The 19,563-nt window shown below is 38.6% G+C and overlaps 1 protein-coding gene across 2 annotated transcripts in view; it reads right to left on the bottom strand.

The window, feature by feature from the left end:
• Positions 1–19,563, bottom strand: part of EPHA3 (EPH receptor A3) — a 320,163-nt gene that overhangs the window by 186,189 nt on the left and 114,411 nt on the right. For both annotated transcript variants that reach the window (XM_065406996.1, XM_065407004.1), the window contains one exon: positions 18,795–19,455. In XM_065406996.1, the coding sequence (XP_065263068.1) occupies positions 18,795–19,455 (661 nt within the window). The remainder of the gene's footprint in view (positions 1–18,794; positions 19,456–19,563) is intronic.

Genomic DNA, 19,563 nt, shown 5'->3' with positions numbered 1-19,563 from the left:
ATTTTGAAAGTTTCATAATCTGAAGACAATTCACACAGTAATTGAAATTTATTCACTAATTGTGATTCATTTCTTTGACTTAACCTGCATGGAGATATGTTTATTTTAAAATAATATTCTACTTAAAAGCCACCCAGAAATTCCTCATCTATCCAAAAAAAAACCAAAAAAAACACACCTAATTTCTCGTTTTTGACCTACTTTGACTCAATCCTGCTCATACTGAAGTAAATGGGAGCTTGGCCACTGATTTCAATGAGAGCAAGAGCAGGCCCAATGTGTCAGAGATTTGGCACTTTAAAACTACAAAAATATTCCACAAAGCAGCTCTCCCCCATCGCCTCCCTTCGGATAATTTGAATGAAAGCTCAGCCGACGAGGACAGCGTTCCCCTTCAGTTACACCACTGCCTCTTCCAGCCAACAGACTCCAACGTGCAGTCATCTATCTTAGTCATGTGTTCCACCAACTCCTACTGAGAACCAGCACTGAGCATCAATCCTCAGTTTCAAAGCCTGCCAGCAATAGCTATCCAAGAAGAGAAGGGGAGAAACCTGGGTTACCCGCCCCCCCACACACACACACTCATACCAAAGAGCAACACAGTAGATGGGTGGGAGGGAGGGCAGCATGTGCAAAGGTCTAAGGGTCCATCACAGCAGGAGAAGGTGAAGTAAAAAGTCATGTCAACAACAACAAAGAAAAAATGAATGCTTTGATGTTATGAATAGCCGCTGATGCAGAAGGCAAGACATGCTGCTCATGGCGTAACATCCACTCCCATTAGAATCAACAGCCAGACAGTCACATTTACAGGTTTTTGTTGAATGGGAAAGTCCTGCAGAATGAACAGGAAACCATATTTCTGAGCAAAGCATTTGAATAGAAGCTTTATCCTTCTGTTTTTTTTTTAAAGCCCTATAACCATGTTGATGCTTTTTAAGCTTTTCCAGTAAGGACTTTTTAAAAGTTCTGGATAGCTTGATAAACATTTATATTCATACAGAGTTTTGCTTCAATTTTACCTAATCTAAAAACAAAACCACAAATGACAGGCTTAGAATATTGTCAGCATGGCATATTGGGAGTTACTAATAATACTGCTTTGGATTTAAAGAGCACCTTTCGTTCAAGACTTTCAAAGTGCTTCATAAATAATTATGCCTCGCAATCAATACCCACAAGTTTCTCAGACAGTCCAAAATAATCATGAAGGGGAAGAAACCTGTGTCATTCCCCCTTTTTTGTTAAGTATAAACTGTATCAGATTTCTGGAGGGTTTATCTCTGTATCACAACAAGCCTATAGACTTCCAAATTGGATGCAGATACACTGTACAATGGTATATTTTTAAAATCTATACTGAGAAACCTTTTGGAGATATGGGCCATCTTTTTAGCTTATGTATAACAGCATGACCTCACTGCTGTCAACAAATTTACGCTAATTTACACTGCCTGAAGAGGAGTGTTATTAAAAGTTCATTGCTATCAGGACATTATGATGGCTAACCCTGACCCTAATTTAAATCAATTGTCAGTAAATGGCTAGCATACTTCCAATAAGTTTGTTGGAAAATGCAAGCCACTACTTTCAGGGATCTTGCTTATGTTGTTTTAGCCTAGGACATTGCACCTTCTCCTTGGCTCCTAAACTCTGTTCGAGGTGAAAAAGGTCATTTTATCTGATGGACTGTTACACTAGCCATCTTTTTTAACTTTGGCAAGGAAGGTGTCTTGTGATCTTTAAGAAAATGTTCTCTCATTCTACGTCCCCTCCTCTTTCTGCCAGAATTCATGCAACGTTACATACCCTTCAAGGGGAGCAGTTTGTTAACCAATGGCCTTTTCAGTGTCTTGCATGGGTGCAGCAGCCATGTTCCCGCCATCCATCAACATGCTCCCACATGTTGACCACTTGGATTCCAGTCACTAAGATGCTAGAGATGCTCTGAACAACATGCTCCTCTTCAGCCCCATCCTCCACCCCCGTCCCTTGGTGGGACAGAAAAATATTATAACCACTAAGACTTTTAAATATATGCAAAACAGATGGAATGTCACTGTTTCAAATATCACAGTATTTAAAACCTCAAACTTTTTAAAACCAAACCCTCTGAGAGACCCATGGCACATTTTAAACCAGAAACCAAAAATAGTAACTTTTCCATGGCCATTTTGGACTTATTTGGTAAAATGGGAAACCTAGAAAATGTGAAGCCTTCTGATTTACAAAAAAGCAAACAGCACCAAATCCCCTTATAACATGAAAAATATATGCTGAAAGGAGCAAATTTCATGCACATAAAATAATAATGACATTCTTTGGATATCAAAGTCTGGAAGAGTTACTGAGTTAAGCAAAGGTTTGACAGATTTCAGGGACTGAAAAAAAACGGACTATTAGTTTTAGACATAAATCCTTATAATGTAGCTGAATTATAAAATAACCCTAAGGTTTTTGACTGTCAGGCCATCTTCCCTTACTATAAAAATATTTTATTGCAAAATGCATACATTTTAAAATTATTGTTTCAGTGTCACACTAAATCTTCAGCTTTCATCTAGGTTTTGTATGGGTGGGATTTGGGTTACCTTAGAAAGCAATAACCTTTGACTTTGAAAGATACTGTCATATGCCCAATGTGAGGCTATAATCAAGCAATGGTGTCTGCTCAGTCTTTATCAGACTCTATTCCATAGAACTAAACTCATATCAAGTAAGACCAGCTATGTGTGTGTTCAGAAATGACCAGTGCACCCTGGATTACTTTGCTTTCTGAGGGTGACCTTTTCAATCCATGGCTGAATTTCATAGTGAAAGCAAAACATTATGCCTAACTATGTATCTGCCTGCAGAACCTTATTGATAAAAGGAGAAGTTCAGAGAAACTTCAGCCAGCTGGCAATCCAGCTTTAGAAACAAATGGACAAACAGCCTCCCACTAATTCCCTCGCCAGAAACATTGGAAAAGAAAAAAACAGAGATAACTTGTTTATGAAAGATATCTGATTATATACAATGGAGGACCTATTTTTCTTTTCCTGAAAACTGTACCCAGGAACTTTTTCCTCCAGCAAGGAAAAAGTAACAGTCAGCAACTACAATATATATATATACACACACACACACACACACACACACACATACATACTGTTTACTCAGTACTGTCCTAGAGTATTTGGTGGTGATAGTGAAAAAATAAACAATGCACTAGATAATGGTTTCAACCTGGTGGTTCTGTGGTCAGACTTGATAGCCATTTCAGTGTGAGTTAAGAGTTTGACTGCTATGACTCCATAAAAGAAGAGGCAGCCCAACAGATGGATAACTGACGGGCTATAAAGTAATCCCTAATTATAAAAGAATTTGGGATGTTTAGCATGCCTCGTTTTAAGGAAGCAACTTAAACAACATCAGACTGGCCCCAAGAGCTAGCTATTGCACAGAAGAACAATATATCCAATTCCAAGGAAGCATTTAATCCAAATTTACACAACCCCCATCTAAACACCCTTGTGACTGAACACCTGCTTTTAGCACAAGGTTTTTTTTTATTTTTATTTAAATTAGATAAGACAATAATATCTAGTTTTATTAGGGAGGCAGCAGGGTCTATTTGTTAGAGCAGGGGGAAGTGAGTCGAGAGACAGGGCCCTATTTTTGATATCACACTGTTGTAAGTCAGAAATAATTACTGAAATCAATGTAATCACACCAGTGTAAAACTGGTGTAACTGGGATCAGAATCAGGCTCCTGGTTTCTATTACTAACCCTGTGACCGACACACTGTGGGCTAGATTGCCACAGCCCTCACTCTGCTGGGTAGGGGGATTGGGAGCAGCAGTCCCCCCGCCCCTGCACACACCCTTTTCCCCTTAGATTGTGACTGAGAAGGGGAGCAGAGGCTAATCAGTTTATACTACCCACTGAGAGCAAGTGAGCAGGGAAAGGGCAGAGAGTGGGAGGAATCCCGGTTCTGCCCCTGGGCCCCTGCCCCCTCCTCCAGCCATTGTTCAGGACAGCTGGCTGAGTGCATGGAGGGAGAAGACAGTTCCATGAAATGAAATGAACTCTCTAGTTCCTCCCAAGGGAGAACAGAGGATGAACTGCACCTTTAAGTCCCATTTCAGTCCATGCTTTGCTCCTTGGAACTCCCTTATCCAAGGCAAATTGTACATTTACAACCCAGCCCTATGTGCTTATGGGCAAGTCTCAAAACCTCTCGTGTCTCAGTTTATTCATCTGTAGGCTGGGATGAAGAGTGCTCTCCTACCCTTGCATTGGATGGAAGGTTCTATGTCAGTGCTAAGGTGTATTTATGGGACAAATAATTCCTTAAACCGTCAAAACTCCCAAATGAGCTCAATACAAGATTTGGCCCTTTGCTTCTATGTCATGAAAAAGTGCTTTATCCAACAATCTAACATAATTGAGCTATTGTGCTCTCAGCACTTCTGAAAATTAAGCCACTTATTTAGATGCCTAAATATTCAGAAGCCTAATTTCAGACAGCCATTTCCTAACATCTGCTCAGTGCTTTCATTGTCTCTGCCAGATTGATGGCATCCAAGAATAGGTGGAGTAAAGCCAAGTCCAACAAACCAAAAGGTGACTCCTTCTCTAGGAATGCTCCTAAAAGCTATCAGTAACTATCATCCTTCCCCTAGCTTTTCCCTTGGGGGCCTCCTGCCTCTATTTGTTCCCACCTGGTTTGCTGGCACCAGCACAGACAAATGGATAAGGCACACCATTTGAAAGAGGTACACCTAGAATTCAAAAGGATCCCCTGTCACAGAATTCTCCCCCTCTTCTCTTCTTCAACCCATCCAAAAGGAAGGCAATATGCAGGCAAATCCATCACCTTCTCCAAATTGGGGAGCAGGAATTGTGTTGGGGGGTCATACTCCATGCTATTTCTGGTTCTGAAGAAATCAGGGGAAGACAGGGCAGTCCCAGTTTTAATGACACTCAACAAGTCAATTCAGTCCCACAAGTTTAAAATGGAGACCACTCAGTTTACCAGGGGGATTTCCTAACTTCAGTGGAATTGAAGGAGGCATTTCTCCAAATTCCTATTCTTCTCACAGACGGTACTTAAAATTTGCATATGGCACTCGGCACATGTAGTACGAAGCCCTTCTTTTTGGCAGTACCGCTGCTCCAGGTATTCACAAAGGGCCCAGTGGTAACAGTGGTGTCCCTACATCAGAAAAGGGTACATCTTTCTCAATTATGTTCTGTTAAAAGCCCTCTCCCTATAAAAGTCAGTCAAACCAACAGACAGTACACTGCCTTCAACAACATGAGTTTATAATAAAACTGGATAAAAGCCAGCTCATCCCAAAACAGACACCAGAACACCTGCCGTTTGGCTGGACACCTCACTCCACAGGGCATTCCTCTCCAAAGACAGGCAGGCAAGGATTTTGGAGCAAATGAACAAAATCCTTGACTATCTATACTCCTGCATGAAGGACTTAAGTCAACTAGGCATGTTCGTTTCATGCATATACCTACTCCCATAGGCAAAGTTTCACCTCAGGTGTCTCCAGTACTACCTTCTGACCTTCCCTTCTCACATTCATAATTTTAACCCTTTCACTGTAAGACTTTCCTCCACAGTAAAAATTAAAAAAAAACAAGAAGAAAACAACCTCAGATGGTGGCTACATCCAACAAGATTCACATGTGGTATCCATTTGGCAGAACTGTAGAGACACACCATAACGACAAATACCTGTTTGGAAGGAAGGGGAGCTCACACTATTTAACACATTAAGGTACAAGGTCAGCTCACACATGGAATCTCACTACACCATAAATTATTTGGAAATGCGAGTAATTCACCTAGGCATTCAAGCACTCCTCCCTACCTTAAACCCAGACACATACCTGCATACACAGACAACACTACTAGCATAGCATATATAAACACACTAGGGGACACCTGGTCAAGCTTATTACAAGCGAAAGGTACATCCTTCCTCAGGCAAACAGAGAGAAATTCTGTCAGCCCAAGCCATGCACATCAACAGAAAACTGAATGCCATGGCAGATTGGCTCAATAGCAAAATCATGGACCAGGGGAGCTGTGGCTCTATCAGAGGGAGTTTGACCACATAGTCCAGACTTTTAGGAGAACAACATGGGATCTCTTTGTATACAGTTCCAATGCCAAAATGAACAATTTCTATGCCAGGAGGAGAGACTGTTGGGCCAGGAAAATCAACATCTTCTCCCAGTTATGGCCAAAGGCTGTGCTAAATGCATTCTCTCCTTTTCCCATAACATACACCATCCAACACATACAGAGACAACAGGCTATAGTGATTTTAACTGCTCTGCACTGGCCTAGATGTTCTGGTTGTCAGACCTCATGGAGATGTCTGCAGCCCCTCCCCTACCACTACCCGACAATCCCTAAACCCCCTACAATCCACTTTGGATCTACTATCTCAGGCCATCTGGGCCATTGCAACCTGGCATCTCTGAAACTGACTGCCTGGTTATTAAGAGGTCAATTTAAATAAACAAGGATACTCCAGTGACATGATCTCAACCCTAATTTTCCACTGATTCTCAGTATACAATAATATGGAGAAGATTTGATTACTGGTGCACCTGAAGAGAATACGCAGCAAGATCAGCTTTGGTCAAATTGCTCCTAGAATTCTTACAAACAGGGCTGTCTATGGGACTACAGTTCCACACATACAGAACTCAAATGTCAGTTATATCCTGAATTCTGGCAGGGGTCATTCTCCCTTATTTCATCACCCTCATATCCAAAAAAATCCTCAAAGCTACCGGCCTAATCAGACCTCTTCCTATTCAGTCTAGTTCCCTGGGATCTTTCCCTAGTATTGAAGGCACTCTCGGGTACGCCTTTCAAACCCTGTCCGAAGTGTTTTTCTATTTCCTGACAAATCACGTTTTTAGGGGCCATAACATCCCCATGGCCACATGAAGGGTCTCAGAGTGTGGAGCCCTCTCTCATCTCCCTCAAAATTTTATTTTCCACAATGACAGGGTGATACTAGGAACAGACCCTTCATTCATCCCTAAGATAAATTCTTTCTTCCACCGGTCCTAGGAGATTTTGATCTGGTCCTTTTGCCCACATCCTGCCTCACCCTCCCAAAAAAAGAGCATGGCACACCTTAGACGCCCAGAGAGCAATTACAATCTACATTAAGAGATCAAAACCCTTCAGAAAAAAACTCCACTTGGTTCACTCTAATAAACCACAGGGTTTGGGGACAGAAAACTTCCAGGTCCTTCCACAGCAAGTTCTATTAGCTGGAAATTTGTGACACACAGAAAGCCCAGGGGAAGACTCCTCCATTCAAGACTGAAGCGCATCCTATGATGGCAACGGCTGCTTCATGGGCCAACAGGTCCAATGCACCATGTGAACAAGTGTCCAGGGAATCTCTGCATACATTCACCAAATTCTACAAGACTGAAAGACTTAAGTTGAGTGAAGCAACCCATAGCTCTCTCTCAGCTCATGGGAGAGCAGGATACTGCTACAAAAATCCCATCCACCTTGTGGACCCATCCCCTACAATGAGAATGAGAGAATTTATCTTACTCACCTGAAGTTCTCATTCTGGTAGGAGGATCGGTCCATAAATTCATCCAACTGTGTATTTTCCATCTTCTTCTTACAAGAGGTTAATTTTCAAGAGTGTTGCAATGTCTCTCTCTCCCCCCTCCCCTTTTAGGGAGAGCTGATGGAAAACAGGATTCTTACATTTAATCAATGGCCTTTGGGTTCATCTCAATTGATATTCACGATTTTTTCCCTTAGGATAGACAGTTCTTCTTAGTAGTAGCAGACATGTGTGAACAACTTAGAATTAGGTAATGTTCTCTGTTATTGTTAATATGTGTTGAAAGAGTATTTTATTCAGATATGACAGTTATTAGCTTTGAGACTCTCTGGAGGGGCTCCTCAGGGGGAGAAGTTATCTGGAGAGTCATCCCAGCCAATCAAAAACATCTGACTCTGCCTCAAAGTAGGGGAGACTGAAGAACTTATCACTACTGAACTTGTGGACTCATTCCTCTACCAGAATGAAAATTTTTCAGGTGAATGAGACAAAATTTCTTGATGTCTATTTTCCTTTTCCATTTTACTCCATCAGCCTCAAGCAGGGAGACTCGGCAGCCTGCTCCTTCCTCCTTCTTACCCTTGGAGCATGAGGGAAGGGATCTGCTATGGATAATTAAATGTTATGGACAAGTGTAATTATCTTACTCTATTCTTCCACCCTCCTGTCCCTGTAACCCCTACATCCACATTCACCCCCTTACATGTAAATGCTCATGCAAGGTTTTGGACTGATAACCTCACAACCAGATTTCACCTGAAGTCAATAGTATTTTGTGTAAGCACAGGATTTTGGTCACAGATCTGAGATCTTCATTTGATTCACGGAGTAGACAGAGCATCTGCTGTGGTAGTTTAAGATTTCCCAAAACTTCCTCCTGCTAATATGTCTCCCATCCAACTTCACAGTCTTATTTTTTTCAGTATGAAAACTAGATTTAGAGATGGAATGGCTATTCCGCTCTCATTTTCTTCACGAATACACCTAGAGTTCTCCTCAAGTGTCAGTCTCAGAGCCCTGAAGTTGCTTTTATTTTTCATATAACTCTTCCAGAAACCGAACCTGGAAATTCCTAAAACAGATTTGAAGAACTGCTGGATAAAATAATTGCTTGTACCTGTCATCTCATTATTATGATCATGTTACAGAAAAAGGGCTCCAACGGCAGGATTTTATATCCTGTAGACCTGCAGAGAATTCCAGTGGTTTCACAACCTAAAAGAGAACTTTTTTAACAGCTGGAGATACCTCCATTTAATTGGCCCTACCTCACATTCCAACATTTGCTTGCATTTCTTTGTACAGTAATCATTAATACATTATTCAGTTCAATATTAAAGCATATAAGTAATCTTTAGTTTATAACCAAGTGTACTTTATTTTTAAAAAATACATCTCTACACACACTGATAAAAACCTTTTTTCCCCTTCAGGGAATAAGCTTTGTTATAAAAGAATATGGAGAAAATAACTCCGAGGCTCCAATTAAAATTAAAAAAAAAAAAAAGCTTCTAAATCTGTATGGGTAATTTTACATGTACTAACAGATGCACATGCAAATTGCAAAGAATGCCTGCACAGACAGGATGTACATGTTCAAATAAGGTCAAATCCTATAAACTCTATGTTTGCAAATGATTGTGTGCAGAGAATTGTGCAAGTACATTGTACATAATTTCTGCTGTATTGCACTTAATCGATCATTTTAATTTGATGACTGCTGTTAATTCACATATCTGCAAACAGATGACCATTTCATAGTATCTTAATTGCTTTATCAGTGGTAATTTTCTGTGAATACAGCAATCAAGTGATGGAGAGGTGTTCTCATTTTTCTTAAAGTATGAGATGTAAAACTGTTGTCTTGCACACTCGTACCATATATCCTCATTATATGTTATTAGAAAAAAATATGGCTTCAGAGAACAAAGAAAAATATGGCACTTCTCATTGAGACTGAGAGCTGGACACTTGTGGTTTATCTTTTCTATCATTCTCTTCCCAACAGAGAGTTGTGAGAAGCCGAGGGCGGCGGGGGGAGGACAGGGGAGGGGGGAGAGAACGAGCGAGAGCATGCCCAAACCTGCTAGTTGTTCCATATGGGCTGACTCCTGTAGCCTATGCAGAGTTAATTAATGGATGAGCTATACTCATGTTTAACTTTACTTTATTCACATGCTTAACTTTAATAGAATTTAAGCATGTGCCTGAAATTAATGGGTCTTAAGTGGATACTTAAATGCTTTGCTGGACAGAGATGGACTGATGAATTTAGGCCATAATGTAATCCCTCCCTAATACTGTAAGTCTAGTTGCCAGTTTTGAAGCATTATTTTGTGAAACAGTAATATGTTTGTACTAACAGCAGGTTGGACAGGGATATGATGTATTCGATTATTTTTTTTGTTAGCTTATAATGTTACCCACCGATCCACTATGTGCCATCGTACATCATTGTCAAAATTTCAACAAAGAAAAAAAAATAATTCCAGCAAGAGTAACACATGATACATTCAATAAGCAGTACACTTGACCAGAAACACAAAGGTTGGAAATATCAATGGCAAGGAAAACTGAGTTATTTCAACCGTATTGTTAAGCAGAATTGTCCCATCTCATTTATGCTGTTATGCAGGGTTGGCATATTGTCAGCCTTTACCATGTTTTTTTCTTCCCTTGTTGAAAATGAATCTTCCTTTCAAGGAGCAGCTGTTCTAAATTATAACATCAAATTTTAACCTTACAGTAGACAACAGTTGAACCCACAGATACTTGACAGTGACACATTTTGCCCCCATGACCCTGGAAGTATTTGTGCTTGTTTGTGTCTAAGTTTCATTTGTGTTTAAACACAAGACCTGCTTGTGTTTTGTTTTTTTCTCTTGCCACACCAGGTATACTGATTTACATGGCATATAATGTTGATAAGCACTTAGTGCAGAAACTACAAACAAATCCTAGACAATGAATTCCTAATCACTCTGACTCCTCTAACAAGCGTGTTAAGACTAAATCATTATGGAACAAGACTATGCCATTAAGGACCAAATACTGTTCAATGCCATTTCAAAGCCAAGGAGAGTGAACCATTGTGGATAAAATTTTGAATATCCAATTTGTAATGCAGAGTAACAATCAATTCTGCAATTTTTCTTGCAGTCAAACGTTCAATAAAGTTTGATATCAATTACTGGTTATTTAGATGTCTGCCAACAGCCTGTTTTGACAACAGCCTGTACTTCAAGCTGAGGAGCAGCAGTCATATATATGATTCTCAACTACTCATACTCATCTTTCAAGATGGTTCTTACTTTAAGAGCATTTTCATCAAATGTTACCAAAACTTACACTTCTCATTACAATTGCTCTCTATTAAAGTCTAGTGCCAGCTGTCAGTTGTAATGCAAACCCCTATTAGCCTTTATAAGTTCCTTTCTGGAACTAATAAGGGATTGTCAAATAACTCTAAACACAGGCACAAGTGGCGAAGAAACTGCTGGGCGGGAAGCGGAAGAGGGGGAGTGCAAAGTGTTCAATGAATTCATACTGACAATACAATCTTTGTGTAACTATTAACTAAATCTTATGCCTGAGTACCCCAAAGCTAGTGCAAGGTAGAAAGCAAGGCGGTGGGGGAAATCCCTCAAAAACAAAAAACACCACCACTTTAAAAAAAATATATCTTGTGAGAGCCAACAAAGAAGCAAAACCATTAAAATGAAAAAGGTTGAGGAAATGCCAGCAAGGTCCCTTAAGAGCCCTTATCACACATAGCTGAAAAACATTTGCAGCAAAGACCCGAACAAAAACTCAAAAGCAGATGCTTTGAGGATATCTCGTACAGTATCAAAATCAGAAACAAACTGCAGGTTCACAAATAGGAGCCAAATGGACCTCAGATACCCCTTCATTTTCAAGCAGGAGCAGGGATGTTCTAATGTGTGTGCCTTCTATTGCTTAAAACGTAACATTACTGGAGATGCATGTTGCAGAGTGAACAGTGGGTAGTTCACAGACATAGCAAATCGTCTTCTGTGACAAACATAAATTTGAGTTATATAAATGTACAGTGCAATTTTCCTATTTTAAGTTGCACTAGGTGCACTTCTTAAAATATTGCCTTTTCTGTGTTTCCCACTAGCTTGAAGTGCACTCTGAAAATCCAGCCCTGAGTATCAGAATTATAAAATATATAGACACTGCCCTTTTACACATAATTTGAGGGAAATATTAAAATTTAAAAATGTTCTAAGATAAGATTATCATTTAGTCTGTTAATATAAAAAATGATTATGTAAGTAGAAGTAAATAAACACAAAATATTTAGACTTTATCACAGCTGGCAGCAAATTTGTTCTGCATTATTGAAAGGCATCTTCTCAAGTAAAATATACATGACTGGAACTATTCCATACTATTGACTAGAGCAAGTTATACAATACTGATTCAGTGAATTTCTCTTTTTTTTTTTCTTCAATTAGAGAATTTTCTATTTTAGTTTTGCCCATCTACAGAACTGGTCTGATAATGTGACTAATATGTTCGCAATTATGTATTAAATTCATTTTGCAATATTTGTAAGTAAGTTACCTGATTTTTTAAATTATTCATCTAGCTCTGCTTATGATATTCAAATCAGAGAGGATACTCGTTACCATCGACTTTCAGGGAGAAGAGTTAGGCCAGTGCTGAACACTTGTGAAAATCCTAGAGTTCTGTTCATGAACTTTTAGGATCTGAACTGGATGAGAACAATGCATATTTCATAGCTATAAGTAAGGAATGTGTTGTAATTTATAGTAATCTCTATGTAATGTAATTTTAGATAGAGAGCAAAAAAAGCTTAGCAATCCTCCTTTAAACATTTTGTTTTGTGTTAAAAACAAACAACTTTTTCAGACTTAAAATGAAGGCCACTTCAAATTCTGGTGTCCTAATAAATGTGTATATTGTAGGACCAGTGCTTGATTTTGTGGCTTTTCCAGATTTCTGTAAAGACACCATGTAAATGCTAACTTTTGATGTTACTGTTGCCACTATGTGATTATGCAGTCCTAGTGCAACAACCTCTTAATTAAAAACTAAGTACAATGTGATCTTGTAGATAGGTGCATAAGTGTAATAAGTAGTCTAACTTAGTGCCCCGATTGCATATGCAATCTGTCAGATATTCAGCCATTTCATGGGGAAACTACTGGCCTCGGTGGCTTATAGATCAATAAACCTTGCTCATAAACACACACTACATGTCCCCTCTCCTGTGTGCTCCCACGTGCACCATGTTAAATAACTCCTAATTGCTCCTTTCCCTCTTTTCATTCAAAAAATGTTTGTTGAAAGCAGGAATACAATTATTGGTAGATGAAAACTTATAATTAAGTATGCTGAGACCAAAATTGTTATTTATATTTAAACATCTCTCTTCAATTCCTTTTTAATTCCTCACAGTATATTAATATCATTTTTCATAACGATACCTCAGAAATACAGTATTCATTTCTCAGAGAGTTCAACAAAAATGAGATTGTTCAGATTTATATAGGTAGGTTTGGCATTCTTTTCATATTTCCATGAATTGAGAGATATAAATCTAGTTTGGCACACTGTACTATAGAGCTTAAGTGTTTGAATAATTTAGTGTTAGTAGAGAAATTGAGAAAGCATTTCTGCGATAACCATGTATGTTACACATAATTTACCTCCCCCCCCCCCCCCCCAACTTCCCAGGACCATTTTCTCCTTTTACTTAAGTGGACTGTTCAGTTGAGTAAGAACTATCTGCATGAGGAAGGTTTACTGGATTCAGTCCTTAGACGTTTTTTTGTATTTTGTTATATAAAATTTGTTTGTCAGTTGTTGAAGTTTTAAACTTTATCACACAGGAAATTTACAAGACAAAAAATAAAAACCGTTTCATAAATGCCTTTATAAAACCTCTCAACAATTTGAATTTTGATAATGCAGAACAAAACATTGCAGTAATTCAGGATTACTCAAAAGTGGAAATCCACCATCTAAATTTTAAACTGCAGTTTGTAATGCTAGCATGTAGATGAACATGCACTTGTGTGCTTAGAGAGCCATTCTCCTCAGGCCTGTCAATTTATTTTTGTTCTACCATTTGAAAACACAATGGATGTTGTGCTCTGAAGTGTAACCTGTTGAAAAAGTACTCAAGTGCATGTAAGTTCATTTTTACTCCCAAATGGGGACACAATTTCCCATTGTATGTTTGCAAATTTCCCTTGGGAGACTTTCAGATTATTACATAGGAAGTTGTCAGGCTAATTTTTTCTAATATTTTGCCTAAATTTATTTTTTATTTTTTTCCCCATCTCATTCTTCCTAGTTATAAACCCTTGCACTGTGCAATTTAGTTCCTCACCCTCCTTCATTTCTGGAAAGGTATAAACTTAGCATGGACCCTCCCCCCCCCCCCGACTATTAATTAACCATGCTATATACATTCTCATTATCCTCATTCATTTTTGTTCTTCTTTGGAGGGCATCCAGTTTATCTAAATCTTTCTGTTTATGACGTACCCAAAACTGACCACAATATACCAGATGAAGATTCTCCAGAGTCATATAAATGTCCACTGTATTACTAGAGAAGGACTATTTCTGTATTCTCTATCATTCCGTAGAAAAGATTCCAACTGGAGAAGACACCATCTTGACTCTTACCAATGGAAAGGAACTGATTGATAGTATGATATTTGGAACCAGTGACCAAAGGCTTACGTTCACATATTGAAGCAGCAGTGCAAGGTATTTAATTGCAGGAGACCAAAATTAGAGAAAAAGAATACTTTAGTGAGTAATTGTTGAGAAGTGGACATATTAAAGTCCAGCCATGTAAAAGGCAGATGGGGAATCCTAAAAGATATGATAATTAAGACACAACTAACAATTCCTCCATGTCACCAAGAAAAAACAAACAGAAAATGTATTTGAATAATTGGGAAGTGAGTCAAAGTTTGTAAAAACAGACATTCACCTATCTAGGTACTTATATGGCAACTGTCACCATAGGATAGGAGTGCCTTCATAAAAATTAGGTAAACAATTAGTTAAAGATATACATCCGGTCAATATGCATTATAGAGAATTATCAAATGAATTTACTATTTTTGACAACTACTTTTGAAGAGTCATGGACAACTGAAGGTAAAATTTTAAAAAAGAATTAAATAAGTACAGCTTGATTAGGGGTGACTGAGTGTGGGGAAATGAGAACAGTCTACAAATATTTAAAAGGTGCAAACACCAAAAAAAGGAAAGGAGTTATAAAGCATACTGGAAAGCGGCATGACTAGGAGAACAGAGAATGACGCTAAGAAAGAGAAATATTAAGATGACAAGCAGGAAGAGTTTTCTAACAGTGAGTTCTATTAGTGTGTGAAATATCACAAGGGGAGGTGGTGGAAGTCACCCATCACTTGGGACATTTAAAACTAGCCCATGCAACACATAAGCAAAATTACAATAGAGAACAGTCCTTTATTGGTAGGGGATGGACTAGGAGACATAACATCTAATTTCTAAGATATCCGTAATGGTCTCTTCATTCTAAAAAATTAAAAATTAAACGTCACTGCTTTGGAAGAACAGAGCTAGGTCATGTAATTCTTTCACACATCCATCTTCCACGTCTAGGGACTGACACCGGAAGTTCAAATCAGGTTTACAGCTGAATTGGAACAAGTCAGGTGAAAATCCAGTTCTAAGCAAACATCAGAAAACGACCATAGAGTCCAACATAAAATTGGTAGTCTTTATTCAACCGAAGCCTAATGCTGTCATTGGGAAAGAGTGCTATAAGTCAAGTCCCCCAACACACTGGCAAAGTTATGCGAAGAGAACAAACCCAAACACATATTGCTGTCCAAATTTATAACAAGCATCTCACTCAGTAAGATGCTTCAGCAATGTTTATAGCATTCCAAGGCCCTAATCCTGCAAAGACTTACACATGGGTGTACTTTACATACCAAGTAGTTTCACTGACTTTAACTGGGACTAACCACAGTGCCTCAATTCAAACACGGGTGTAGATCCTTTGCAGGATAAGAGCCTAAATCTTAACAGTTACCCTGAATGGATTAAATAAGACAAATTCCTCAACAGGACTAACTGTACACTTTCTAAAAGTGACTTTCCCTCACACATATGTTAACAAAGGTGGCTACATGAAAGAACAAAGAAAATATGAATAAGAACAACATTTTGCTTTCCTGTAGCAAAATAAAGCCCTGATTATGCAATTGATAGCATGTAGGCAGACAGTCATATATCCACATGAAGCCCCCTAATCAATAGAAGTTTTCACTGGAGCAGCAGTCTGCTCACATGCTATCAAATGCAAGATCGGGGCCAAAAACTAACAGACAATTTGTCTGATCTTGACTTAACAACATGGAAACAAACAGGAAGCAATACTTTCAAATCACATTTGTAACAGCTAAGCCCAGAGCCTATCCCCCAAAAGCTTACTCATTTCCTTGGCATGCAATGGAAGCAAGGCTGTCTTTAAAATGTATGTGAAAAATGGTGTGTGCTGCTTATTTGAGGGCAAGATTGAGCCACAACACTTTTGCCAATATGAAGAGAAGTTGTGCATGATGATTTCGAAACCAACTTTATGGACTCATCAGACCTCATTAGAGGATTTAATTTCATTACCTGTGACAATATTCTTCTAATGCAAGATGACTGCATATTTGAAAATCTGTTATGAAATCCTTATAAGGACCAGTATTAGAGCAGAGATAGAATACAATAAAAATTGCTGGTGTAAAAGCAAATCAGAACTTCAGAAAGTGCTTGCACACAGGCTCAACGGGCAAAAATCCCTTACATAATTAAATGTTTTTAAAGCACTCTGAAGATCAGCAGTGCTATATTATTGCTTTTCCCTCTTCAGATTATATTAAATTAATTTCAAGTAGGGGAACTATATTATTTCCAATTCCCCATTCATTCAAGTCTATGTATGTAACCCCATTTTGTGTCTATTCCAAACACCACAATCCTGAATCCCTGACAAGCAAAAAAAGGGCAGAAGCAGCCAAACTGAACCAAAGTGGTCAGTTAAAAAGTATGTGAAAAATTGAACTCCATTCCAAGCTTTCCGATTCCTGCTGTGGTACTGACGTCAACAGCAGTGAGGGGTTGGATTACCAACTGTTTTGAGAGTGCCACTTAAATCACACCAAGGTGAAAATATTTGACAAATACGAGTCTCGAAAAAAGTTGTCAGGGCAGCAAGACATTATATGTAAAACCAGAGTAAACCAGAATGTCCTTCACTTTTGCAAATGGTCTGATCATACAAAGCCCATTTGATGAACATATGCAGTTGAAGCCAAGAGAACAGGACAGAAGGACCGGATCCCAAGAAATGATTGTAGTGTTAGTGTCGCCTTTTATCTTTTAAATTCATGGTCAAAATCTGCCCTAAAAAACACAGATGCATAACCCTTGCTGACTTCAGTAGGAACAGCACATGCTATGTCTGAGAACAGAATCTGACCGCAAGGGGAAAAAATAGCTTTTTTACTGAATACTTCATCATTGGTTCGGGTTTTCCCTGATACTCTCTGCAGCGACTGTCTTTTCATGCTCCTGTGTGACTGTAATTCTAAACCAAGGGCTTTCCATCATTTACAGGGACAAGGGCTCTAATGTTATAGCAAGACTATATATGGTGGTTAGAGTAATACCAATGTTTTCCCCAAACTTTTCAGGAATTTAAAATGTGGCTATAGGAGCCCCAAATATCATGGGTGCCTGAATAATAAAATTCCAGCTCCTATTGATTTTAGTGTCTAATAGAAAAATCTAATTTGTGTTTTTTAATTTGTTTATAGCTAATTAAAGGAAAAAAATACATAAACTTCAGCTCCTTGAGCCACCCTTTCAAAGGAAACAAGTTAACATCCAATCCAAAAACAACAAACATTGTACACTTGATCCCTTTGGTCTCCCATCCTCCTCTCTCACATTCTGTGGGAAAGCTATTTTCGTTAGAAGAGGACTCAGAATTGCATAGCTTTGGTTGCGGAATCAGAGGTGGGTGCTCCCATCTCCCACGATTTCTCCTACACACATGAAGACTGTTGGATGGCCTATGTAAAAGGAGTCTACCAGTCTCAAGGAAGTTCAAGGTAATGGTCTAAACTACAACTTATTGCACTAGCTGTTTGCTGGGATAACTGTAATACCCCTTTTTATATGAGCACATTTCAAGAAGAATCATCATAAAAACACTTTTGTTGGCACTACGAGGCTAAGGATTTACAGAAAAATTTTCATAATGAAAACAAATTACAAAATGGCATTTCCCACAAAATGGAAATTCTGAGTTTTGACCATCTCTAGTCAGTAGTGACCAGTCAAGTTACTGACCAAGGCACCACTAAAAGAAACTAAAGACTAAAAGAAAGACCCAAGTATCTTTGAGTAAAAGGCAAAACATAAAATCATCATTTCATTGAGACAGCTGAGCAAATGTTGAAAGCAGTTTGCAAATGAATCTAGATTCAAATGCTTCAATAACTTGGCGTTGACCAATCAAGCCCCAGTGTGTTCTATTTCTAGGAGTTTTCACTTAACCAAGTTTCACTGACTTACATGTTTGCAGAAAATGACTGAGTCAAAAGTTTGAGGATTCATGGAAATGTAACTTAGAATCTGCAAACATTAGTATTCGCTTTGCAAGCATTTGCACACACAACCAATGTGGAACCAGAATCAAAACCATGTATTTTACCTGACCGGTCACAACTAACCAACACAACTCAAGTATCAAATACTAAACACAGAGGACTGCAAGCAATCAAGCCAGAATTAAAAAGTTTCAAATACTTCGACACAGCATATACATTTGAGGAAATTGTAATGGGCTGTTAGAAAGTCTGTGAGAGGGAAGCAAGTCTAGATTTGCTGAATTCAGTATTAGCTGTGAATTATTTACTCAACCCTAATAAATAAATATGGTTAAATAACATTATTTACATAAATTAAACAAGAACTAATTTAATGAGCAATTTTGTGATCTAATAAATCTCTCATTAGCTTCTGAAAAATTAACATAAGCCAATATATGGAACATAGACAGATGGTGAAACCCCTGTTAATAACCGAACGGTGAACATGAAGTACGTTTTTACCTTGGCATTCATAGCCTCTTTCTTCATAGCCAGCATTACACAAACACTTTCCGATGGGCACTAGCCATTCGCCTTCTGTACTGCAATACATCTTGGGTGGGTCTTCCTCCTTGGAGTGATTGACACAAGAACCTTGCACTTCCACCAATGACTGTGAGTCCATAGGTACTGTATCTGGAAACATGGCCAGGTTTTTTACAGTGAAAGGGCACTTCTTGAAGTACACTCTCACTGATACTAAGGCAACACATGCACCCACATCTTGAAAAGCCAGGTAAAAACCTTTCCTGCTGACAGGTCCCACCTCACGAACTTCAGTATTGAGCTTGAGAATTCGATCCCCAAGATCCATTTGAGTGAAGCTCTCATCAGCTGCAATGGTGTCAATCTTTGTAAACTGATGTTCTCTGAACTTGACCGAATGGTCATCATCAGACTCCATATAATAGAGATTGAAGGTCTCTTTGCAAGTGCCCAGAACCAGAGGGATGCTATTACAGTCCCTCAAGGTAAACTTGAGCTCCACATAGATTTTCTGAGCTGAGTTGCGTGGAATCCAGTTTGTTCTCAGCCAGTTGTTCTGACTGTGATCCATAACATTGCATACCTGGTAAGTTCTGATTGGTGTATAATGTTCATCAACTCCACTAATTTCTTCCCACTGAAAAAAAGAAAAGAAAAATATATTAAGTATATTGATTATGTCAACAGCAATAGTAATTGCATTTAGAGCTTCACATAATGATGAAACAGTATAATGAAGGGTCTG

The sequence above is a fragment of the Emys orbicularis genome, chromosome 1, assembly GCF_028017835.1.
Source record: "Emys orbicularis isolate rEmyOrb1 chromosome 1, rEmyOrb1.hap1, whole genome shotgun sequence".
NCBI lineage: Eukaryota > Metazoa > Chordata > Testudines > Emydidae > Emys > Emys orbicularis.
Note: the sequence above shows the minus strand (reverse complement) of the source record. Positions and strands in the feature narration are given on the sequence as shown.